Source organism: Argopecten irradians, chromosome 9, assembly GCF_041381155.1.
Source record: "Argopecten irradians isolate NY chromosome 9, Ai_NY, whole genome shotgun sequence".
Taxonomy (NCBI): domain Eukaryota; kingdom Metazoa; phylum Mollusca; class Bivalvia; order Pectinida; family Pectinidae; genus Argopecten; species Argopecten irradians.
The window spans coordinates 10,357,351-10,384,904 of record NC_091142.1 but is presented as its reverse complement, the minus strand read 5'-3'; the positions used below and the strand labels follow the sequence as shown (position 1 = coordinate 10,384,904).

The window sequence follows — 27,554 nt, the reverse complement described above, 5'->3', positions numbered from 1 at the left end:
AAACTCCTTCTTTGTCTATGTTGACATGCAGAGGTACCTCCAGTTAATAGGCATTTTCCCTTGGCTAACTACTTTTAAGTGTATTCTTTGAAACATGATATTTTGCATCAACACAAAGTTTAAACATTATATCATGGTTTGATGTGATCAGTTTTCCCAATTGATGGTATTTAATATGATTTTTGAAAGTATGAAAATGAGATTTTTTTACCTGGTTTTTCGAAAATCAGGCGTTCAAAACCGGAAGTGCATTTTGTTTTATTAACATATAAGTTAAAATATTATCATTTCTTTCCAAAATCGTACTCAAACCATCTGAAAATTACTTAACTTTTATAACACATCAAAGTTATTCTGCTGTATTTAACTATTTAAGAGTTTATTTAAAAGCCCCTAGGGACATACAGAGGTACATCTGCCTATCGTAAAAATGGCGAAGTTGCCAATCTCTATGTATATATGTTTCTGTTATGTATACACATTCACATCAAGTAGTCTCTGGATTGAGTATAAAGTCTGTTAATCACCCTACATTTAACCTCAAAGAAATTGTAACAGAATTAAGGTCACAAATGATCGATATTGTGACACCATTAAAACATTCAAAATCGACAAAAAAAGAATTATAGTTATATATCTGTTCTTTTCCATTAGGTTTCTATCCCGTCAAATAGATTTAAGCGAGGTTTCATGTAGTAGCTGTCGAATACAATCCAGTTTAATAAAGGTAGACTGTTACCAAGTATAGAGGGACACAGCCACTACAGGACAGACCAGTCATTTCTCATTGACTTGTTGATCGAATGCATCCAGAGTATTGAGAAGGATACAGTACCAAAGAAAATAACCACATCAGTACAGACCAAACCTTTCTCATTTAAAGACGAGTCTTCACAGGAAGGAAGTTTCAATGGTGGATAATATGTATTTATTTTGTTATTCAGTCACTATAGTAATATTTGTCTTTTTATACTATTAAACATGGTATTCAATTTTGTTCGCATAATTTATATGAAATTGTATTGTTTAAGTAAATGACATTATCTGCCAGAGTTCAATGCGGTCCCTCATCTTAAGTGGATGCGACGACAACATTGTTAGAGGTTAGTAAAATGATAATAAATTATTCTCTTTAATATCTTCGTACATATCGAAATATTATTTCAAATGCAGTTGAAAAGCCAATATTTCCAAGCCAAAATGTGATCATTACCCTCGTCGTCTGAAAGGGCCATTTTAAGACATGGAAGACAATGAAGAAGATAAAAAGTCAGAGTTCCTGGTGAAAAGCCACCGCTTCAGCCACGTGAAAAGGACTGGCAACGTAGAGATATAGAGGGATAGTGGTAGAGACATTGATTTACTTTAATTACTCGGTAAATAATGAATTAGAAAACAGTATTATGTATAATTTTGGTTAATTAATAGGGTAATTCGCAGAACTGCTATATACACACGTATATAATAATCCCTTATAATAAATCGGTACTGAACGGACATCAAGTGTCTATTCAACACTTGACCATTGTTTTCCTACACTGTCTAAATTGACCAGGCTCAATAATTAGACCTAAAATGTAGCTTACAATAACGACAATCTGTTAAAGTATACTTTTATTCTCCCATGTGGTCAGAGACTCGCCAACTAATGACCCAAGGAGCCAAATTATGACGTCATCCTCAAGGGTAAAAAAATACTAGAGTCTGGTAAAACGTCCGGTTATCTTCAGAAACTTGTTGATAGGAAACAATAAAACATAATTTGTCGGATATCTATAATCATTGGCATATACTTCAATTTATTTTTAGAATTTTTATTATGGAAACATAATAATAATTTAGATTGCCCTTTGTAGTATTGTTTTATGAATGATTTCCCCCGTGTGGGGAAATATTACGGGGTTCAGTAAGCTGCTAGCGCCACGACAGGCAGTTGGGCAGTTATTGACCAGATGAGAAAGCCACATTAGCTTTGTCTAGATAAATAAGGAAAGTGATTCGTTAATCACATAGATAGTATACCAGTCTTAGACTTGGGCGGCCTTTGAGGTTCGTCTGAAATGCAGGAACACGCGGGGCAAACTATTTAATAATGCTTTATAACTGGCGATATCATCTTTATTTTAATATATCAGTAAGAATCTGTCTACATATATAGCCTTTGATAGAATTAATTCTCTCCCCGAAGTCAGGCGCAAACAAGATCTATCTACAAAACACAATATTTACATCCGGGCTACCGTAACGGGAAACCATTCACACAAAATTGTACATCTAAACCTTGTATTTTATTGCTTGACTAAACTGTTGTGTCATAACAATGGCGACACTAGAGGGCTTCTGCAGCATCCACACATCTCATATTTATTACATTATAACACAGCGCGGAAGGAAATGTTGACGTGGTGGAATGGCTCCCATTGGACTAGGCTAATGTCTTGTAGGTCCCCAGCAATTGCCGCCCCCGCCATTATTACATCCACATTATTATTGACTTCTATCATAAGCCGTTTGTTTTTGACCTTGTCAATTATCTCTCTTTGTCATGGAAACATCCATCTGGCAATATAACAAAGCACCATTGTCTTCATGTGTAACAGGAGTGTTTTATTCGTATATCAATTTCTAATCTAACTAAATATAACGTAGTCCTTTACCCGAAACGTGCTAATCAAATGCTCCGGATGAGCCCAAACGCATTTAAAATTGTAAACAAAATAGTGAAAACATCATCCATTGCCTATGCCATTTATTACATTTTCACGATAACAAACCAAGTTTAGAAAAAAAATCAATAACGGTCTCATAACTTTACATGTTCTTTTTTTTTTGCTTTTGTTTAGCTCTTCATTTGCCCTGTTGGTGATTACCAAATCTCGTAAAATGTTTATTGGTGACCCATTTTGTTCAAGTGTCTGACATTCAACCTCAAACTTTGCATCGCGAGACTCTTTTGGGCTGAAAGTTCACTCAAGGTCGGTGAGTTTCCTATTGGAACTCTTACTTTCTTCCACTATCTGACTCGTCATTAAATACTCAAAGTAAAGACAACAAATCAAATACATAGTGAATTGTAAAGGTGCTGGTTCGACCTCAATTCTAAATGGAAATGTTACACAGCATGCATTTTGGTTAGCAATTGTCTGCAACACAATTCGCATGCTTTTGTCGATTTTCCTGCTTTATTGCGCTGGAATTGTGCCACAATGACATAAATGTCATTTATAAACATTCTTAAATTGAAGCATTGACGATGTCAGTACGATATGTAGAGGCCAAGGGAACGACAACAGTTACATACGTTGTTTGATATCAATACACTATAGATAAAAATGTTCTGACTGTTACATAACTACATATCATGTGTCGTTTGTAATCAGGACATCTCCGAAAAGTTCAAACTCCAAACAAATGATATACTTTATCCACACGAAACAATGATGTTATGATAATAGCCTTCCATTAAAGTCAATTGTATTATCGATAGCATGGTGTATAGAGAAATCATACAATAAATGTTCAAAATGAGGAACCCGCCAAACCACAACCAAACATATAAGGATTAATAAGCAACATTAATGAATAGGCGCAACTAAGCATCAATGATTATTCAAGGTGGTCAAGAGACGAAATCGTCTAACTAACATACCGAAGCCAGGTAGACCGGGTAGGTAGAAATGGCTATTCCATTCAATACATTGCATGGCATGGATAACTGTACTACACAAACACTTCGAATTCAGTAAGGTACCGAGTTATACGACTTCCAGTTAACGACGTTCTTGTTTTCTATGTAATACGATGAGAAATCATAATGTATATTCTTCTCCCATTTAACAATGTTAAAAAGACTTCCTTTGTAATTTGTTTTCTTATATTTTCTTTAAATGTTTACCATTGCTATTCTTTAAAACCAGTTTTGAAATCATCTCCATTTTGTCTTTGTGTCGAGCGTTTTTCAATGACAATACCTAAATGTTTCATTGAGATATCACTATAATTATACAATATCTTCCATAGCAGTATGTTTCAGTCATATAGCACTTTAATTAGACAATATCTTCCGAAGCAGTATGTTTTAGTCAGATATCACTATAATTAACAATTTCTTCCATAGCAGTATGTTTCAGTTAGATAACACTATAATTAGGCAATATCTTCCATAGCAGTATGTTTCAGTCAGATAGCACGATCTGTTTAAAAGCATTAGCTCAAATTATGAGTTTGACTTTATATTACATAAAGATTTACAAAGTATGCTATTCCGTATTTGCATATTACAGAGTTATCTACAATTGTGGATAGGTATTGAATGTGACTTCAGGTGTTTCAGAAGATAACCTCATTCTTTTTAGAGAAACAGAGGTGAGTTGCGCTCATAAATAATGGCGTCATAATAGATACCTACAAGTAATGGAGTTAACTCTGTAATATTCAAAGACCGAATAAAGACCATTAAAGATGTTCCACCGCTGACAAATGGTATTTTTTACCATCCAAAACAAGAGCAGACGATTTGATATTTTTCTTGAGTTACAAAAGTTACTTACTTTACACCAGTATCACCATTGAAAAGGTCGAGCTTCTAATTTTACTTCAAGTTCAAAATATGAAAAATAATAATTGCATCCGGAAAAAAATCCGTGGCACTATATCCTATATTGAATGAAGTACTGATTGCGCATGCACCAAAGGCGAAATAAATAATTTCATGTTATGTTTTGTGTTAATTAAGCATATGTATACACGATTAAATACCGATTATTGTTCAAATGATGAATATCATTAATGCTCTGTCGGCGGTGGAGCATCTTTAAGTAACAGCACTGTCAATCAACTTATTTTTAGCGTGCATTCAATTATCGCGGATATGACATGGGAGTCGCTATCGCGAAAACAAATCGCCACGGAAAGGTTTCAGCTGTCAGTCAAACTGCACGTAATTTGCATTTTGTATTATGTGTGCTACGATGCTAACTCCGACATGTGCGTCTGTAAACCGCGAATTAAAGTCACCACGAATAAAAATTAGGTTAAAGTATGTTAGAGTATAATCCTGTAAAGGACACAAATGTTAAACATTTAAAATAAGCTGTTGAATGGAAAAAACTTGAATCTATATCCCACTCCAATTATTAACAATTCCTTCAACCAACCGCGATGACCATCCTCATTGAAATTGGATGGATCATATTTCGACTTTCAGAAACAGAAAAACGAAGAAAAGTAATGACATTTTTTATTGCCGACATCGTAAAATTACATCACCCACGGACTTGTTAAACCATTAACATAAAAACGGTCATTAGGCGGCTAATGTTTCGTCTATAATCTCGTTTTAGATCAAATGTAATAATTTTCAGTTAAGTTGCCGGCTAAGTCCGATACTTCCAAAGGTCTTTTGATGGCTACGCTAAACATGATATCATATAAATCACCCCTACCCATCACAAACAGACGGGCAACAACGTCAATACTTCTACTGGTGACGTAACCAAATATTCCAGTGTGTTTTTTATTTACTCTCCAATCAATATATGTCAAAGCATTAATTTGTTTTTCCAGAAATGTGGCTTCTTTGAGATGTAAGATAAGGAGAAAGGGTGTAATATGTACACATAACGACTGTAGATCATCTGAAAGTACCAGCAACGCTCCACCAATACGAAAACTAGTTTATTATGGCGCCAAATTGCTTGCGCAAAGGCATGCACCAGAGTATATGCTCCCTGATACTTTGTGCATGAAGCATAGTTTGTATGACTACAATAAAAGGTTGTGCAGATTCTAGATAGTATGATAAACGGGCCTTGTTTATTATAAGTTTCCATACGACCAACAAACATGGTATACGGCCGATGTTTGATTCACCAAGATGTCATGGCTCTTCCATTTCACCCTCGTTGTATTTACAGGCATACGAACATCCCCGTGTGCAGTAGTGCGGTAATTAGGCGAAGGTTTTTTACGGGGGTTATTTATCAGGTTCGCTACTACACGCTAGTTTTACTGGGAAGCTTATTACCAATCGCTATGTCCCGTCGCTTGTGGCCCAGTTCATTTACCGCAAAACGTAATCTTCTGCAGTGTAATGCTTCTTGGCTATTTGGTAAAAAAAAAAAAAAACCAGCCCAACTCCGATATACATGTATTAGGGAAATGTCTCGTAAACGTCTGATTTAAAATAGTTCACATGTTAAGGTTAGACTACTTTTATACCTTGTGCGTGCAATAGATAGAAAAGCAAATACGTTGAGCATGCAGAAAACGGAAAAGTCTTACACATCGCGTAAATCATTATTGCATTTCGTTTGGCTGGATTCATATATTTTCCGAATCAACATCACAATTTTATTTTTTCTGTTATTCTGATGTTTCGTGACACACAAATTGCGTTGAGAAGTCAACTGTCATTCCTTATCTGTCAATAAGCACGTCTCTTTAACGTAGTGATAAAAACAGTGACATCATCAGAATCCACCTGTCTTTGCCGTAACAGTCATGCCATGGTAGGTATGGCCTAATTACAATGAGATCTGATTGGACATACTGCTACGGAAAGGATGTATGTAGTTTTCTCTGTTGACTTATCAGAGCACACGATACAGTGCGGCGGTTCACTGATGTCACAAACCTTACCATTGAGATGGCTGGATCTGATGCTATGTACGAAATGAATAGTTCCACTACACAAGAAGACACAACATGAATATACCGAAGTCTCCTAAAACATGCACACACGACACCACATACCCTGGATGATCCTGGCTGGTAATGGGGCGTAAATATGATAAACTAACCGAATCAAAAGTAAAAAATGCCTGTATGCGGACGTTGTTCCTTTCTCTGCTTTATGTTGACATTGTTCCTTTCTTTGCTTTATGTAGACATTGTTCCTTTCTTTGCTTTATGTGGACATTGTTCCTTTCTTTGCTTTATATGTGGACATTGTTCCTTTCTTTGCTTTATGTGGACATTGTTCCTTTCTTTGCTTTATGTAGACATTGTTCCTTTCTTTTTATGGACATTGTTTTTCTTTGCTTTATGTAGACATTGTTCCTTTCTTTGCTTTATATGTGGACATTGTTCCTTTCTTTGCTTTATGTGGACATTGTTCCTTTCTTTGCTTTATGTAGACATTGTTCCTTTCTTTGCTTTATGTAGACATTGTTCCTTTCTTTGCTTTATGTAGACATTGTTCCTTTCTTTGCTTTATGTAGACATTGTTCCTTTCTTTGCTTTATGTAGACATTGTTCCTTTCTTTGCTTTATGTAGACATTGTTCCTTTCTTTGCTTATGTACATTGTTCTTTCTTTGTTTATGTGACATTGTTCTTTCTTTGCTTTATTGTTGTTCCTTTCTTTGCTTTATGTGGACATTGTTCCTTTCTTTGCTTTAATTGTTCTTTCTTTGCTTTATGTGACATTGTTCCTTTCTTTGCTTTATGTGGACATTGTTCCTTTCTTTGCTTTATGTGGACATTGTTCCTTTCTTTGCTTTATGTGGACATTGTTCCTTTCTTTGCTTTATGTAGACATTGTTCCTTTCTTTGTTTTATGTGGACATTGTTCCTTTCTTTGCTTTATGTAGACATTGTTCCTTTCTTTGCTTTATGTGGACATTGTTCCTTTCTTTGCTTTATGTGGACATTGTTCCTTTCTTTGCTTTATGTGGACATTGTTCCTTTCTTTGCTTTATGTAGACATTGTTCCTTTCTTTGCTTTATGTAGACATTGTTCCTTTCTTTGCTTTATGTGGACATTGTTCCTTTCTTTGCTTTATGTAGACATTGTTCCTTTCTTTGCTTTATGTGGACATTGTTCCTTTCTTTGCTTTATGTGGACATTGTTCCTTTCTTTGCTTTTATGTGGACATTGTTCCTTTCTTTGCTTTATGTGGACATTGTTCCTTTCTTTGCTTTATGTAGACATTGTTCCTTTCTTTGCTTTATGTGGACATTGTTCCTTTCTTTGTTTTATGTGGACATTGTTCCTTTCTTTGTTTTATGTGGACATTGTTCCTTTCTTTGCTTTATGTGGACATTGTTCCTTTCTTTGCTTTATGTGGACATTGTTCCTTTCTTTTTTTATGTAGACATTGTTCCTTTCTTTATGTAGACATTGTTCCTTTTGTAGACATTGTTCCTTTCTTTGTTTTATGTGGACATTGTTCCTTTCTTTGCTTTATGTGGACATTGTTCCTTTCTTTGTTTTATGTGGACATTGTTCCTTTCTTTGCTTTATGTGGACATTGTTCCTTTCTTTGCTTTATGTGGACATTGTTCCTTTCTTTGCTTTATGTGGACATTGTTCCTTTCTTTGCTTTATGTGGACATTGTTCCTTTCTTTGCTTTATGTGGACATTGTTCATTTCTTTGCTTTATTATGTGACATTGTTCCTTTCTTTGCTTTATGTGGACATTGTTCCTTTCTTTGCTTTATGTAGACATTGTTTCTTTCTTTGCTTTATGTAGACATTGTTCCTTTCTTTGCTTTATGTGGACATTGTTCCTTTCTTTGCTTTATGCGGACATTGTTCATTTCTTTGCTTTATATGTGGAAATTGTTCCTTTCTTTGTTCTATGTGGACATTGTTCCTTTCTTTGCTTTATGTAGACATTGTTCCTTTCTTTGTTTTATGTGGACATTGTTCCTTTCTTTGTGGACTTTCTTTGTTTTATGTGGACATTGTTCCTTTCTTTGTTTTATGTAGACATTGTTCCTTTCTTTGCTTTATGTAGACATTGTTCCTTTCTTTGCTTTATGTGGACATTGTTCCTTTCTTTGTTTTATGTAGACATTGTTCCTTTCTTTGCTTTATATGCGGACATTGTTCATTTCTTTGCTTTATATGTGGAAATTGTTCCTTTCTTTGTTCTATGTGGACATTGTTCCTTTCTTTGCTTTATGTAGACATTGTTCCTTTCTTTGCTTTATGTAGACATTGTTCCTTTCTTTGTTTTATGTGGACATTGTTCCTTTCTTTGTTTTATGTGGACATTGTTCCTTTCTTTGTTTTATGTAGACATTGTTCCTTTCTTTGTTTTATGTGGACATTGTTCCTTTCTTTGCTTTATGTGGACATTGTTCCTTTCTTTGCTTTATGTGGACATTGTTCCTTTCTTTGCTTTATGTGGACATTGTTCCTTTCTTTGCTTTATATGTAGACATTGTTCCTTTCTTTGCTTTATGTAGACATTGTTCCTTTCTTTGCTTTATGTAGACATTGTTCCTTTCTTTGCTTTATGTGGACATTGTTCCTTTCTTTGCTTTATGTGACATTGTTCCTTTCTTTGCTTTATGTAGACATTGTTCCTTTCTTTGCTTTATATGTGGACATTGTTCCTTTCTTTGCTTTATGTAGACATTGTTCCTTTCTTTGCTTTATGTGGACATTGTTCTTTTTCTTTGCTTTATGTGGACATTGTTCCTTTCTTTGTTTTATGTGGACATTGTTCCTTTCTTTGTTTTATGTGGACATTGTTCCTTTCTTTGTTTTATGTGGACATTGTTCCTTTCTTTGTTTTATGTGGACATTGTTCCTTTCTTTGTTTTATGTGGACATTGTTCCTTTCTTTGCTTTATGTGACATTGTTCCTTTCTTTGCTTTTATGTGGACATTGTTCCTTTCTTTGCTTTATGTGGACATTGTTCCTTTCTTTGCTTTATGTGGACATTGTTCCTTTCTTTGCTTTATGTGGACATTGTTCCTTTTCTTTGCTTTATGTGGACATTGTTCCTTTCTTTGCTTTATGTGGACATTGTTCCTTTCTTTGCTTTATGTGGACATTGTTCCTTTCTTTGCTTTATATGTGGACATTGTTCCTTTCTTTGCTTTATGTGGACATTGTTCATTTCTTTGCTTTATATGTGGACATTGTTCCTTTCTTTGTTTTATGTGGACATTGTTCCTTTCTTTGCTTTATGTGGACATTGTTCCTTTCTTTGCTTTATGTGGACATTGTTCCTTTCTTTGCTTTATGTGGACATTGTTCCTTTCTTTGCTTTATGTGGACATTGTTCCTTTCTTTGTTTTATGTGGACATTGTTCCTTTCTTTGCTTTATGTAGACATTGTTCCTTTCTTTGCTTTTATGTGGACATTGTTCCTTTCTTTGCTTTTATTTGTTCTTTCTTTGTTTATGTAGACATTGTTCCTTTCTTTGCTATATGCGGACATTGTTCATTTCTTTGCTTTATATGTGGAAATTGTTCCTTTCTTTGTTCTATGTGGACATTGTTCCTTTCTTTGCTTTATGTGGACATTGTTCCTTTCTTTGTTTTATGTGGACATTGTTCCTTTCTTTGCTTTATATGTGGAAATTGTTCCTTTCTTTGCTTTATGTAGACATTGTTCCTTTCTTTGCTTTATGTGGACATTGTTCCTTTCTTTGCTTTTATGTAGACATTGTTCCTTTCTTTGCTTTATGTGGACATTGTTCCTTTCTTTGCTTTTATGTGGACATTGTTCCTTTCTTTGCTTTATGTGGACATTGTTCCTTTCTTTGCTTTATGTAGACATTGTTCCTTTCTTTGCTTTATGTGGACATTGTTCCTTTCTTTGCTTTATGTGGACATTGTTCCTTTCTTTGTTTTATGTGGACATTGTTCCTTTCTTTGCTTTATAATTTCTTCTTTGTTTATGTGACATTGTTCCTTTCTTTGCTTTATGTGGACATTGTTCCTTTCTTTGCTTTATGTAGACATTGTTCCTTTCTTTGCTTTATGTAGACATTGTTCATTTCTTTGCTTTATATGTGGAAATTGTTCCTTTCTTTGTTCTATGTGGACATTGTTCCTTTCTTTGCTTTATGTAGACATTGTTCCTTTCTTTGCTTTATGTGGACATTGTTCCTTTCTTTGCTTTATGTGAACATTGTTCCTTTCTTTGCTTTATGTGGACATTGTTCCTTTCTTTGCTTTATATGTGACATTGTTCCTTTCTTTGCTTTATGTTGTTCCTTTCTTTGCTTTATGTAGACATTGTTCCTTTCTTTGCTTTATGTAGACATTGTTCCTTTCTTTGCTTTATGTGGACATTGTTCCTTTCTTTGCTTTATGTAGACATTGTTCCTTTCTTTGCTTTATGTGGACATTGTTCCTTTCTTTGCTTTATGTGGACATTGTTCCTTTCTTTGCTTTATGTGGACATTGTTCCTTTCTTTGCTTTATGTGGACATTGTTCCTTTCTTTGCTTTATGTGGACATTGTTCCTTTCTTTGCTTTATGTGACATTGTTCCTTTCTTTGTTTATGTTGACATTGTTCCTTTCTTTGCTTTATGTAGACATTGTTCCTTTCTTTGCTTTATGTAGACATTGTTCCTTTCTTTGCTTTATGTGGACATTGTTCCTTTCTTTGCTTTATGTGGACATTGTTCCTTTCTTTGCGTTATGTGGACATTGTTCCTATTTTTGCTTTATATGTAAACATTGTTTATTTCTTTGCTATTTGTGGGGATTTTCCTTTTTTACGAGACTCGTCCACCTTTCGAAACATATCACAAACTGACAACTAGAATGAATCATAAACATAAAAAAGTGATTTTACACCAGACGAAATGGATTCTTCGTAAACACATAGACACGTTAGTTTGACGCCTCTTTTAGTTTAACATGCTCAACCGCTGACAAATGATAATTTTCTATCAAAATCAGGAACAGACAAATTAGTATTTTTCTTCAGTTTCAAAAGTTACTTACTTTACACCATAACCACCATTGAAAAGTTTGAGTTTCTAATTTTACTTCAAGATTAGAATATGAAAAAATAATTAATTTCATCCCGAAAAAATTCCGTGGCACTATATCCTACGTGGAATCCCAAGTTGTGTTGATTGCGCTTATACCAAAAGCAAAATAAATAATTTAATATCTTTTTTGTGTGTTTTAAGACATATATATATATATATATACACAATTAAACACCAATTATTGTTCAAATAATGAGTATTGTTTATGCTCTATCGGCGGTGGAGCATCTTAAAGGAATGCTCAACATTTTGATATGGTAAACGCGTACGGTTATACATGTATGAGCGCAGTTGGCAAAAAACATATTCTATAGAACTCGTTATTTGTATCTCTGGTTACTTAAAAAAAGCCAGTAACTATAGTACAGTCACAGTGGTCGTGGTTGCTAGGTTAAACAAACTGCATATACGCTTATGTATACGCAATATGACTTTACAAAGTCGAAGAGACAGATGTTAACATATCTAATGTCAATTGCTGTTATCAATAGTTAGTATTGGTAAATTCAATTGAATTCATTTTTATTACCTCATAGATTTGAAAGCAAAACATAGTTAACCTACGAAGTCAACAAAATAAAAAAAGGTTAATTAATACACTGTATAACCTGTGTTGCCAAGTGAGTCTTATGAATAAACTATATACAGTAGTTTATTCCATACTTCTAGGTCACTGCACACGCGACATTGCCACTGAAAAAGAATAACAATGAATAGTGCAGTGTATTACTTGGTCTATGTCCCGTGACTGCGAATCTTCCTTTCATTTAAATATGAAATATACCCTGTCAAAAGAAGTCGCATACAAGACGCACTCTAAAAACCGTTATAATGAGAGGAAGTTTCGTCATCGACTCAATGATTATCGTCATTCAGGTAGACAAGTCTAGTCGCCATTTTGTTTTATTCGCCGGCTTGGTCCTGCTGTGATACCAAACGAAATGTGTGGGTCAATTGCGATAAAATAGTACAAATTTGTCAACATCAAGAGTTATAAACGTTTAAATCTAAAAATAGTAGAACTATCATTTTATTGGTGTAAGTTAGGCATAATGAGTCACTTGATTTTAAATTTTTGTTTTTGCTTTCAAAGTTGACGATACTTTGTACTTTTAGCGTCCCAGGTAGATTCAGGTACAATACACAGAGGCCATTGACACGAGGACAAAAAGTCTGGGTCTGTGACTCGGCGCTATAGGAAATTTAAAGCTGAGGACGCAGATGAAACAAGGGAAAAATCGAGGATCATCACTAACATAAGAATGGTGTGAGGACAGACTATTTTGGGATTGAAGAATGATAAGATGACGTGTCTTTAAACATAACCTGAGGATTCATAATCGAGATTGGAAATTACAGGTCTTGGTGTAGGACAACGAACGCCATAATGATTTGGTTTCGTAGAGGAGGGGGTCATAATTCGATACATGTATCTGATAGGAAAACGGAATAACGAAAAGAGGTAAGTAGTATCGACTGACAAACACATATGTATTTGGGTGGATTTCAGAAGTGGTTTTTCAATTGTCATTGGAAATGTTTGTTTTGTGAAGACGAAACATTATCAAAACAGTAGCAAAAGCTTGATGTAAACAAACATATATTGATCAGTATCCGAGATAAACAATGCGATTATTTGGCCCAATTTGAACACTTTCTTTCAATATTTTTTATACAGGTTCATCTTTACTTGTGTGACACACTTGTACATACATGTATGTCAATGGGTATGTGTGCACAATACGTAAGACGCCATGTTATGGTCCAATCTTTTACTTCAAAAATCGACATTGACCTAGATAACGGATATTTTGATGTGACTTTTTTATGACACATAGAGAGGTATCATACACAGATTATTCACTGGAAAAAAGTTTATTGTTTTGTTTTCTTCTTCAAATTCAAACAAAAGTAGTAAAAGACATATTTTGAGTTTGCCTAGAAAATACATCAGTTGAGAACAAGAGGGGCATGGTAGATAATCTTGTAAGTAGTATATACAGAGATTTAACTTTTAAAGATTAACCTAATAAATTGTAATTCCTTCAAAATCCTGGCTATTACAGGTATAAGAGTCAAATATAACAATTAATATAAGTGCACATAATACAAACGCCCTAATTTAAGTACTGTATTTAATGTCAATGTTATTCGATATACTAAGTTTTATTTGCACCGTACAACACCCCTAGCTTGAATTTAATTCTCTCGCTTTCACAACACACTTTCTAGAAAATTTTATGTAAGTTTCACTGATCTGATACCATCTAAAAATGATAAATATTTCAAAGTGTTATGCCACACCTAGTGGACCGTGACGATTCAGTGATTATCATAAACAATTACTTCTTTCTTACAGGTATGTGATATACGCCGAGTCAGCCTGTTGGTCGATACGTGTAGCTGATTTAATACACACGCTACCTGTAATTTGTCCTATTTGAATATTTGGATTTGTACCTTCTGCACGACTAGGATTGAAAGCAACCTGATTTTCTACAAAATTCAACGAGATGTAAACGATGGCATACGGTCTAGTATGTGCAGTATATTGTGGAACTCGAGGAAAAGATTAATGAATTAGATCATAGACTGTGTTATGAAAGATTTCTATATACATAGTACAGTTCAACATCCCACAAAGAAAAAATCAGCAATTCTAAACGCACATTTTATCTGAAGGTTTTTACCGTGGACGTTTGTTTGACAAGCAAATAAAAACGTTAACAGTGGTCAAAGAATTTTTTTCAAAATGGCTGTAGATAAGTGTAAGCTTGTCATATTTATCGTCAACATGTTTGCTGAGACATTTGACCTCGCATGCGATTGGTTGATGTACTACGAGGTCAGCGGATTAGAACAAGGTCTCGTGTTCGGACCTTTTTCCAAGGCCATCGAGTTATCCCTCCTCGTATTCTGCTGTATCGGGAGTGTGTCCTATATTCTTGAGTTCATCATTGGACTTGTAGACGTAAAACGTGAGGATTACGTCCCAGCATGGCTACTTCATGGTCTGGATGTTCTTTCGATATGGCTCGAGGATGTCCCGCAGATTGCTATAAACGTATACATCGCGGGGTGTCGGGAGGAAGCGGTCAGTGTGGTCCAGATGGCTAAAGCCATAGCAACGTTGGTAGAGGTCATAACGAAGGTAGGTGTGGCCATCGCCAAGGCGTGTTACGCTAAGTATAAAGATAAGAAGATGGGGAAGGAAGAGGAAACAGGAACATGCATGAACGTTGGTATCGGTATCGGCCTCGCTCTGATGTTGCTAGGATCTTTAATGGTATTCGGTTTGACCCATTTTTTCCTGGACTCAAATAATGTCGTACAGTTCAATCACCCAGAGAATTTTTATAGCGGTAATTACGACACGTTCAAGTACCTCAATAGATCGGGGATCAATATGAACTTTGATTCTGGACAAACAACCATCGTTACTATGACAACGGGTCAATGGATAAAGTTAACGGATGTGACTGAAGTCACTTCCGGCTCGTCTCAAACAGTCGTCGCTAGTGTGAAATACGATTCCAGTTCCAACACTAGACTTTGGATTCAGTCAACCACATCCACGGACCTGACATCCCCGGAAAAGTCCACGTGTTACGATACAACCGCTTCTCCATTTACGGTAGTGACGACATGCTCCACTGATTTACCCGCCACTGCCGCCACAACTTCCGTTGTATTTAAATTTGTGTACCATCAACCAAGTAGCGCCACACCGCTAGGTTTCATTAGTTATAACTACCGGGTTTATGTTGGAAATTGTGTCACGACTGCAAACAACCCCCAATTTTCTCTTGAATACAGTAATGTTCTGTCGAGCGTAGATAACTCGCTCCCCCTGGAGGCGTTGTCGGCAACTACGGGCCAGTACTACAGCGAAACAACATTACAGGGTATCACAAAGGCGTGGAAGACTGGTCAGTTTGGCTGTGACTCAACCGGAAGTAAGGCTCCAAAACTGGACACGTCTATAACAGTCTCTTGTGTGACATGGACATAACTTACGTCACAAGTTGCCAACTTAACTTTCTACGATAATAGCACTGCAACAATACACCTAACTCACGATGTTCCCTACTCTCCGTCAGGTTGCGGTCTTCTTAGTAAGGGAGGTGATCGAGGTGGGAACCAGTCTAGATGATGCATTGTATCATGATACAATGCATGTGATACGATACGTATTATGAAACATGTATACAAAAAAAATCAAGACAATGGTGAACAAATTTATTAGATATGCAATCATGGTTATATACCGTGCAAATAATACAGTAAAGCGCTTTGGTGTCATTTAGGTAATCTTGATGAAGATTTTAAGTGTAAACCATGCCTTTAATAAAGGGCTGTATAGTGAGAAGAACATATTTTCAGTTTGAAAACTTTATTTAAAGATGCTCCACCGCCGACAGAGCATAAATGATATTCATCATTTGAACAATAATTGGTGTTTAATCGTGTATATATATGCCTAATCAACACAAAAAATAACATAAAATAATTTGTTTTGCCTTTGGTGCATGCGCAATCATTACTTCATTATATATAAGATATGGTGCCACGGAATTTTTTCGGGATGCAATTAATTATTTTTCACATTTTTAACTTGAAGTAAAATTAGAAGCTCAAACTTTTCAATGGTGGTAATGGTGTAAAGTAAGTAACTTTTTTAACTGAAGAAAAATACAAAATCGTCTGCTCCTGTTTTTGATAGTGTAAAAATACCATTTGTCAGCGGTGGAGCATCTTTAAAAGAAATGAACATATTTAGTGTATCACAATAGCAGTCATTCACCATGATTAGATAAGAATACAGTTAAATATGATATCGTGATACGATACATTGTTGCGGCACTAATTTAACTAAATGTTCTATACCAATTTTCTTTAATGTAAATGTTCTTTACATACCAGTGCCATATACATTTTGTACGTTTAGAAATTATTTTTAGAACGCTTTACATTCTCGAAATATGAAAATTCCTCTTTATGTGGAAATCATAATTTTGTCAGTTTTATGATAAAGAAAGTTTTGTTATAGACTCAATGTTGATTTTTCATTTTATTTGCAGTGCTTAGAATCAGTTTTGTTTTCTGAAATTCAAACTTTTGAGAACCAGAAAACGTGAACGCCATTTCATGAAGAGGTCTTCAAAGTGCTACTGAAACCAACTGCGTAGTCTTATTTAAGCATTGATTTTCATATTTTTGACATGCATTGGTGTTAACACACATTAGGTGTTCTAGCATAGCCAATGGTGTGCGTGTGCGTTAATAAAATGTTATTAATACGTATATGGAGGATTTTCGAGGTAAATTTTTGTGGTCCCTGAGCAAACTTTTACGTTTACAGTAACTTAAGCTGAACAAGAACTAATTTCGCAATGCTGTCGTCACTGCTTTGGCGGCAATGAAGGTGCTGTGTACAGGACCATTACTAACCAGAAAAGGAAAGTTCACAAGAATGTTACTGAAACTGCCATACTTACATCGAGTGGACTATAACTACAAATGTACTAAATGGCAAATAACGTTGATTTGTCCAAACCGTAAAGCAAAATACAATTTCAATTAAAAAAATATACTTCAATAAAATCAATCAAGACATCATTTGCGAAATATGACATGCAGAGCATTACACAGCATCTCATAAATATTACAAGCTTTGTTAAAATGTGTGTCGGCTAGTTCTATTCTTCACCAAGTCAAAAGCAATTCAGTTTTATCAACAAAACATCAGATTGAGTTGCTGAATGACTTCGAGCTGAACGGATGCCCAATAATGTTTGGGGCACAACTAACACTGACTTAAGTAAGTTTTCATGTCTTAATCAATAAAATGATGTCATTTTCCATAAATGTCAGGTTTGGATAGCTTTCTTCCCTCCGTGGCGAGAATTTAGACTTTTATCTGAGGTAAAGCGAGTGTTTAGCCCCGGCAGTCGTCCCAAAGCATTCAAGGCCTATATCTATTGGCACTGATCGATAACCTTGAGATGAAGTAAAGGTCGCCAGCTGTATGATGGATAGAGGGGACACTGTCTTAACTCTCAGACAAAATTACACATAATGGACCATAGGCCGGGCACAACACTCTAATCAAAACATACTATGACAAGCTTCTAACCCAAACTCGACAATCAAATCTCGCGTGCTCGCACGAGAACATACGTGGACTGTAAACTGGAAACAAGAGCGACGTCATTCCAAATTATACAATCCTGCTGTCGATTTGGTGGAGAGATTGTCCCAATGATTCAGCAAGGTGGCACAGCCTGACGATGATTTTCCGTCCCTTTGTGTAACTGTTGATTCGGTTCAGCAGGTTTGCGATGTATCCAAAACGGAAAAATATATGCTGATGCAATACATGAATAAAGAATTTGTACGATTGTCAGAGTTGTAACAATCGTACAGTAGTTAAAAAAATTAAAAATAAATGTAAACAGTCCTGAAAGGTTCAGTTGATATACGGAAAATAAACACATATTGTACCTGTTAGACAATCTCTCGCGCCAATTATCAAATTATCAGTTACCAAATCGATCTTATGTTCATAATTATACCGATATGGATTGAAAAACCTCCAATTGGACATTGAGATTTTGGAGCCATATGGATGTCTCTTCACAAGTCTTCAGACTTACAACGAGGCCAACATGTGAATTATACTGAAAAATGTCTCAACAATAATGAATGATTTAAAATTGCTTAAATTTTGTATCGAATAATCATCGGTATCAAATTTGATTTGTGTAAACTGGATTGCGCTTGTAGGATATGACATATGTGATATTTATTGGTCCCGAAACATACCTTTTTATATGACTTCATTCTTTATCAGCATGTGTACATTTCAGCGAACATTATTGGTGCTTTTAAGCGATGTTATTTGGTTCAAGACCTGCATGGCTGACATCGAAAAAGAAGACGCTTACTTCTCAGAAACGCAAGATATTATCGTAGGTCCTAATGTACAGGACTCTCCAGTTCATATGTGGTAAGAATATAACATTTCAAGCCACGAAGAACTCCATAGAATGTTTATCATGCTAAAGTAAAAACGCAAATATAATTTTTTCCACGGCAAATATTTCAAACAAACTATCGTCATGCAGGAAGCGCAAACAATTTGTCCGACAATCCATGACCATCTTGGGAATCGCTCTATATTTTTGTAGTAGCCTCGTTTAAACCGCTCCTTTTACAAATAGTACATTACACAAAAACGCCTTTGTTTACAAGATCGTGCGTGACGCATTCATCCTACCAATCATGCTATCGTACAGACAAGCCATGTTTTAAGCGTACTTAGCACATTATATGGTTGTCGCTAATAAACCATACCTTTAAAAAGAAAAAATTGATGGGCATGTAACTATTTTTAAAACCTGAAAATTTGTGTTCACTTTTCAAAACTCTTATCCGATTTCCAAACAGATTATCTCCTTAATTAAAGCAAAGAAGGGAAACAATTAACGTATTTTGTTAATGACGTAATATATCTGTAAACACCAGTTATAGTCTGGATGTTTCTGTGTGTCATAAATAGAAATTAGGGTATGTGAAATATAGATGGCTTATAGATAATATACACACAAGTGTTTGCACAATATGATCATAACCGTTCTCTATTTCAAAAATACAGTTTAACTTTGACAGGACTCCAAATTTATGGTCTCCAGACAAGGCATATAACAGTTAGTGCATATGTATATGGTTGTGATGGAAACCTTACATATGGCATTGCTTCTCTCAGGAAATGGTGAGTTTTGAGAGTAGTCCAAACAGTGTCTAGTTCAGACACCCTAATGTCAATACACAAGGATTCAAAACCAAAAACGGGGAGAAAAGCAGAAAATTGGCATGAATGTAAACTATGATCAGAGTCGCTGTATTCACATCTGACTGCAACATCGATTCTCGCTAGTGACATAACCAATCATTAAGGAGGCATACTCTGAAATTAATCCAAAGTACACATGAATTGGTTATTTCACAAGTTGGGGTTCAACGTCGTGCTGACACAGCAGATAAGGTTAAAGGAAGAGGATCGGATTTGTTTTCTTTTCCTCCATGTCCTCTCAACCACTAAGGCCATTTCAGTGTATGGGTCGTGAATGTGAGTGGTTTTTATGTTTTGGTGAATCAGTATATATGTCTGTCCTCTGTGACCACGCGGAATTTTAAAGGTGCTATCTACGTCATCAGTTTTCGTAAAATGGCAACCATTTTTAACGCCTCGTCAGAAAGTCTATCACATCACTCATCTTAAACAGTGGTTAGTGTAAATAAAGCACGCGGAATTTAAGCAAACTTTGATAAACTACACATTTTTTTCAAATTTCATAGATTGCCTCTTGTTCAACTCACACTCGGGATCAGTAGAAATTTCAACATAATACTACGAAAACAAACCTTGTACGACAGAAATTCCGAAAAAAATGGATGATCTTTTCTGGGTTCCGTGAGCGTTGTCTTTGGCGACACTGATGGGTATTATAAGTACTGTACATGATAAGATCACCGGCAAAAAACAGACAAAATATTTGGTGATGTAGACAGGCACTACTCTTTACTTTGCAACAGACAAACGAATAGCAAAGTTGGGGTTTATTACCGATTCTACGTGAACAATTTAAAAGACAATATTCGGGATAAAATTAATACCAAGAAAGGTTACGATGGAGAGCTCTTTAGAAAAACTTCGCGATTTGCCATACTACGTCGCTTTAATGTTCGCTCTATGCTTGCAGTCGTACAATTCATTTAGGCAACATGTAACATGTTTGAAATGTTAAATGCGTATAGATACACACGATGTGTGAACTTTGCTATCGGCAGCAGCTCTCATCAGGTTCTTAACATAATGACAAATGCGGATGAGCTTGGTAAACACATCTGATCTATGTAAACTCCAAGCCAAGCATACTCTCAAAGGAGAGTCTCATTCAAAGGAAAAGTCATAAAGCGATGGAGTAACAATGGGCGCTCCTGCAGGAAACATAGACAGTAAATGGGCTAAACCGACCACCTCTGTATAAAGACTACCTGCTTAATAAAACCCATTTTGGATTCTAAAGGCCAATTTTGTTTGTCATTTGGGTGTATAGAAAAATAAGTTGAAAATGAAAAATGGAAATAGAGGTATAATATCGTATTTGGTCAAAAGTGTATTGACATAATTAATTGATTGTCAAAGGAATTTAGATGCAAAGGTATAATATCGTATTTGGTCAAAAGTGTATTGACATAATTAATTGATTGTCAAAGGAATTTAGATGCAAATGTACCTATAGTGTTAAAAGTATAGAATGGCAGACATTTTTTTGAAAATAATTCAAGCACTCCTGATGTTCTTTTCACCAACATGTGTGCATCTACATATGGATTCCTTTGACAAGAAAAGGGTTTCCCAGATTGCACTGCAGTCCTCTCATTCAAGTGAATGCAATGTGAGACACTTTTTCATTTATTTGTATTTTTAAAACTGGGCTGTTCTCCACGCTATCGCAACCAAGGCAATGTCATGACGGGTTCTTATGCATATAAAGGACATTTCTCTCAAAAAGTAAGCGTGACGCTACCCTAATATGACACTCACGCAAATGGCGTTTTTACTTCTCAAAAAATTATACCATGTCAACCGATGACGTGACAATTTAGACTTGTTCATAACCGTAGATACTACAACTCTACAGGTCATCAACGATTTTCGATAGTCGGAAGTACCGGAATTTGCCGATTTTAGCCGATGTTAACCGAAACCATTCGACCTACGATAAGCAAGATTAGCCAAAGAGTCGAATAAGCTATTGGATTTGTTTCAGCACGAAAACACCGACAATGTCAACTTAATAATAGCTTTGCAAAAGATAATATTGAAAACAGCTCCATGAACGATTTTTACGACGAATTAGGAATACACTACCAAATCGGCCTTTTCCGTGTGGCGGGAATATTGGGTATGTAATTGTCTGAACGCAATGAGGACTCGGATGCAATTAAAGACATTCCCCTTGCCAAACTATCCATGGACTATACAGCGCTATGGGGGCTAGTACCATAACACTCGCCTGGTATGGGGGCTAGTACCATAACACTCGCCTGGTCAATCGCGACTTCTCGGAGTAATTTCCGTGAATCTTCGGAAATATTCCGAGGATTATCGGAAATTTCTCTGAAGGGATCCGATTGTCGCCTGGCTAGTCATCGTTAGTGTCGCGCTCTCGACATCAACAGATCCCTAAACTCGATACTGCCATTAAACAATCTAATCTCAAATGAAGAAAAAAAAACCTGCAACGTTTACAAACAGCTAGCTGAGGGAAACTTATAATGCGCTAACAACATATTGATTTAGGCATCATAGCCCTGGAATTCAAAGAGTCGCTTTTCGATACGAACGTAAACGATTTTTTGAACCTAAACCATTAATCTACTTGAAGATGAATTTTTAGGAACTATATATCAGACTTGTTTGTATTTTTCAGTGCCAGCAAAATATGCTAACACCTTCAAGTAGAAAAGCCCTGTCGACTTTGAGTAATTCTAGAACAAAAAATCGGTAAAACTTTGACAAAATGATCAAACGGGATTTGAAAACAGCCACGGGGCCTATATCGGCGGTGGAATCTACCACAGGGTTTTCCAAATTGTACTAGACAGACGATGGGTAAGTGTCCTGTGGCACTAGAGAACAACAGATGATTCAGGGCCCTGTGTCCCTCTAAAGGCAAACGGTAAAACTAATGTTCAATCTTTATTTTATAGAAGAACCAAAAACAAAAACGACTACTGATAGCATAGCACCTTGAAGAATGCCAGCTTTCCGTACTTAGTTTAGAACGGAAACTAAACTTCTTAATTGCCAACTAGAACGAATATAAGTACTCGATCTTCTATTTTTTAGAGCTACAATATCGCAACAACATACTAAGGCGGACATTTTTTGTGTTTATAACACTATAGTGGCACATGCAATAGTCGTGTGCATAATAAATACATAATTTTCATCACTTTAGCGCCCATGATATAAACCGAATGTGATATTATTAATTAACCGTAGAAAATTGATGACCCCGGACTTTGCGCTAGCAAATGTAAAAAATAACACATACAAATACTTATACATTATACATAATTCAATTCAAATTTCAAGATAGATGTTACAATAGCTTAAAACAGGACAATCCAAATAACTACAATTGCATTTATATGTACATGAATATCACAAATCGTCGCTCAGCTGGTTCGCTACATAATTCGTGTCGTCAAGCTTAACGATTTCAACGAATTTATTTTACACCCAGACACATTATAATGTGTAACATGAGGGATAAAACAAATACAAATGTATAGGCTTGACAGGATGGACAAGTATATATATACACATAACATTAAGACATTATTATATAGCAATTACTCTCAACATTTTTACATTTCACATGTACGAAACACAAAGTATAAATATTTCATTCATGGTTCAAAAAAAAAAAAAAAAAAAAAAAAAAAAAAAAAAAACCCACCTAAATGATAAATGTAGAATATTTTGATTTTATAGTAGCATCATTATTACGATAATAGTAGAGGATTAAGTTTTTTAAGGAAAAGGGAGAGTCCATTTAGGACACTCTATTACAAACTGATATCAAATCTTTCATCTTATTATCATTTGGGTTAATTCGGAAGTAGTTTGGAATATACTTTCTTTGCAAATTTTGAATAACAGCATTATTACAAATAAACAAATAATGAAACTCATTTCCAACATGTTCCAAGCACATATTACAAAGTCTATCTTCTTTAGGAATATTTCGCCATCTGCCTGTTTCAATGGGGAACTTTAAGTTACAGGTACGTATTTTGGTTATTTGCAATCTGTTATTTTCGGACAATATTGTCAAATACTTCCCAAATTTAAATTCAGTTTTAAAAAATAAATAGAATAGTCCTCTCGATGAGTTGTGGGCATCAGAAAACCAGTTTTGGATGAACTGGTCTTGGAGCCTTTGTTTTAAATAGTATTTGAAAAACATCTTAGGCATGATAATTTTATTATCAAATATATATGAAATCCAGTTTCATCAAATATACTCTTAATTTTGCTAATCTACTGTATGGTACTAGCACCGCCTTGAATTATTCATAAGGAATGTTAACTTAATAAAATACATAATGTATGTACACATTAAAAAATCACAGAAAGTAATGAAAATTGCACTAAATTATGGACTTAATTGTCGATATTTACAATCGTTTTAATGCAATATATTGACATACAAGCAGTTATAGTATAATACCAGTACATACATATACGTCTTTTTGTATGATAACCTAGATCAAGTGTTACAGACATATATTTTGTTATGTCTTACGCTTCCTGTTTACATGATTAGAAGCGGTGAACCAATCATTGCTCCTTCCTATAATGGTGTCCATGGTATATGAACGTATGTAATCTCCTTGTTAAAAGGCGAGTTACCGCTTTTGAATGGATTTGTCTGAAAAGCACTGACGAGACAATTTTTGCAGTGCGATGATTACGTGGGAGTTGGTTGTCTACTAGGAGATACCTTCCGTTTCCGTATGGGAATCTTTTTTTGTTTTGAATTTTCTGGTCTTTCTTCTGTTGTTGGTATTCTTAATCCGTAGTAAGCATGAAAATTACTGGCAATAATTGGTACAGGCATGCCAATCAAAATGATGCCTGTCAGTGCGCAGACGCTTCCGACAATATAGCCTGCCCATGTTTCCGGAAAGTAGTCCCCGTATCCGACCGTTGTCATGGTGATAAGTGCCCACCAGAGTCCTATCACAGCATTATCGAAAGTGTTTTCATTAGCAATCTCCGCGCAGTATATGAAACAAGCAAATATAGTTATTGCCAACAAGATGAACGCGGCCAAAAGAAAGAGTTCTCGAACGCTAGCTTTAACTGCGAGCCACAGGATTCTGAGTCCCCGGAAATACTGCATCACCCGGAAAATGCGGAATACTCTCATCACCTTGAAAGCCTGTAAGACGAGAAATCCTGGCACTCGACTAGAATGGCGCCAAAAGTTGCTGTCCGCCCAGTAGATTAATGTGATCACCCAGGCAGGAACAAGATAAAGTAGGTCAAATATCGTCATCGCTCGTGTTATCATCCTTTTCCTCCTTGGACAGACGATCAGGCGGACGACGAATTCTATTGTGAAAAACACCATGCAGAAGACATCAATGATCATCAGAGCGGTGTGGGGTTCGGTTGTAACGAGAAGTCGTATTTTGTGGTTGCTGATCGCCGCTCCTGCGAACGTCATGTTGTCCGATGTCACGTCTACCCTGCCTTCTGGCATCGTCTCTATAAAGAACGTGAATATAGACAAAGCTGTGAGCGTCAGGTAAAGCCAGGACCATATCTGAAACGTAAATATCATTGTGAAAGAAAACTCTTGACGGTCTCAAATATAATGCATGGTTTGTCGAATTTACCTGAATGTTCTGACACCAAAATGGAGTATTGGTTTTGTCGTCAGAGCCCAGTAATGTCACTACAGTATAGAGCGACTAAGGCGTATTTATAACGGACATGGGGGTACATGATGAACACGTTGAACGGATCGAGTTGAATCTTTTTTTACCTAGGATTTCTCATCAAATATTTACCTACATTTCTCATCATTGTATGATTCTCAGCGACATGCATATTTAGAATTGTAACGAGGGGGTAGAGGGGGGTGGGTGGGGTGGATCAGCGATCTCAGAGGGGTCTTGGCGTATGCATTTTTATAATTACACACGGATTTTCAAGTATTATTTTGTGGAAATCTGCATGGTAGCGTCTTCTATCAGAAGATGACTTTATTCACGAATACACCATACACATTAGTTACACATGCGATGGCGAGAATGCGTACTTGGCAAGAACTGGTTGCCTACCAGTCTAGTGCTTACTAACTTCAATTGCCAAAATCTAAGATGGCTGTCGGTCTGCAATGTGCATAAGAAGGCAGAAAAGGGAACATTCAAACGAAATATGAGAGAAATATCAATAGTATCATAAGTTATACTTCATAAGAAATACTGATCTAACAAACTTCAAATATCAAAATCCAGAATGCTGTCTGTCGGACATCGTGTAATTGGATCAGTCCCAAAATGCAATATAATAAGTAGGTACCAACAAATGAAAACCTTGTGTTATTGTCTCGTAATGGTCGCCATTTTCCACAAATGTTTGGAAAACGTGAGTGCAAAAATGAGAATTCATCGCTTTACAATTTACAAAGCAGTCATCAGAGAGTAAAATATTTGCTAGCAGGCGACCAATTCTTGCTTTGTACCCATTCTCGCCATCGCATGTGTGTTATGGTTGCACGCGAAATTTCGTAAATGAAGTCATCTTTTGATAGAAGACGACACCATGCAGGTTTTGAGAAAATATTGCTTGAAAATTTGTGTGTAATCATACAAAAACAATGGCAATGCGTGAATGGGTAAAATACTTCTTGGCGAGAATCCAGATCTATCATGTCATCGCATGATGTCACTAAACAATGTAGGCGACAGCCCAAGAGTGACAATAATCAAAATCTCCCTAGACAAAGTGTCTTACTTACTTGTGCACAAAGGGATGAATACGGTTTGTCAAGGAAGTTCCATAGATTCTTTCTAAATGACGTCTCCTCTGTTGTTATCTTGCTTTCAACAGCATATATTTCCCTGGGTATTTCATTAAATTCCTGAAGAAGAATTTCGTTAGTAGTAATTTCATCCAGACTGTCCAAATATGCTTTCTTGCAACAAGTACTGAAGTAACTTGTGCCTAGGCCCCAAAAGAGAAGTTCTTTTTCTACCGCAACTGCACAAAATGACCGAGGCAAATGCAACTCTTTATCGCGATAGCAATCTAGAATCCAAGGGAAAATTGTAGAATTTCTATCAAAGAAATACTCGCCGGTTTCATCGTTATAGTTTGTATCGGAGGTTTGTAAATGCGAAAGTCTTGTATCCGATATATTTTCTAACGTTCGTCGACTTGTTTTGTACACCACGCCACCAACATTGAGTTTGACAATGTCGATGACAGCTAGATCGTCTTCACTTACGTCTATACCGTCAACAGAAAGTTTAAAGCGGTGTGCAGATGCCTTCTCTTCACCTAATAACGATGTCCGCCTCCTCATATGTGTCGTAAGATATTGCGCCATAGTTAGAATATTTCAAAACGTCATTCATTGGACCGACTGCCATGTCACCAGGAGTAAAAATGGCGATGCCCATCAGTTGCTAACACATAATGATGACGTCAACAAAAATAGCGTGGTAGTTAACGTCGAAATCATAACGTCATAAGCATTATGACGTCATGAAATAATTAGAGAGTGCAGCCCATTCATACATGACAGAGTTTCTTGCCGGTCGGAAAAGCATATTTATAAGCTTACGTTACTGGCCGGTACGTTTATTCGTTCTAGATTAGATATAGAAATAAAATTGTTTCATCACGATTAATCAAATTTATTGTTGTTTGTAACGTGATAAAGTCCAGCCAAAATAAGATTCATAACCACCAGAAGACTGTCCAGAGGACTATTTATATACATAACACCGCCTATCAACTATCTCGATTGTTAACAGTTTGTTACGCAGCCTGTATTTTGAACCGAAATTTCGATGTTTGTTCAATGAAGACAAGTGTACTGTTATGCCAGAAAGAATATAAAAAGAGGGAAAGATCATCATCTCAATCAAAAGGATATATTTAGCTATTTTAGGAAAGATCATGTATGAACAAAACTGAATTATTCA

At 35.8% G+C, this 27,554-nt stretch overlaps 2 protein-coding genes across 2 annotated transcripts; one reads left to right on the top strand and one right to left on the bottom strand.

Moving 5' to 3' along the window:
- The first annotated feature begins 12,858 nt into the window (after window positions 1–12,858).
- LOC138331405 (uncharacterized) lies at window positions 12,859–16,711 on the top strand. Its single transcript, XM_069278998.1, has 2 exons — window positions 12,859–13,212; window positions 14,110–16,711. The coding sequence occupies exon 2, from the start codon at window positions 14,503–14,505 to the stop codon at window positions 15,760–15,762; it is 1,260 nt and encodes a 419-aa protein (XP_069135099.1). The 5' UTR covers window positions 12,859–13,212; window positions 14,110–14,502; the 3' UTR covers window positions 15,763–16,711.
- A 5,869-nt stretch (window positions 16,712–22,580) lies between these two features.
- On the bottom strand, window positions 22,581–27,054 carry LOC138331404 (potassium voltage-gated channel protein Shaw-like). Its single transcript, XM_069278997.1, has 2 exons — window positions 26,363–27,054; window positions 22,581–25,162 (listed from the first exon to the last, which is right to left on the bottom strand). The coding sequence occupies exons 1-2, from the start codon at window positions 26,951–26,953 to the stop codon at window positions 24,302–24,304; spliced, it is 1,452 nt and encodes a 483-aa protein (XP_069135098.1). The 5' UTR covers window positions 26,954–27,054; the 3' UTR covers window positions 22,581–24,301.
- Window positions 27,055–27,554: the final 500 nt, after the last annotated feature.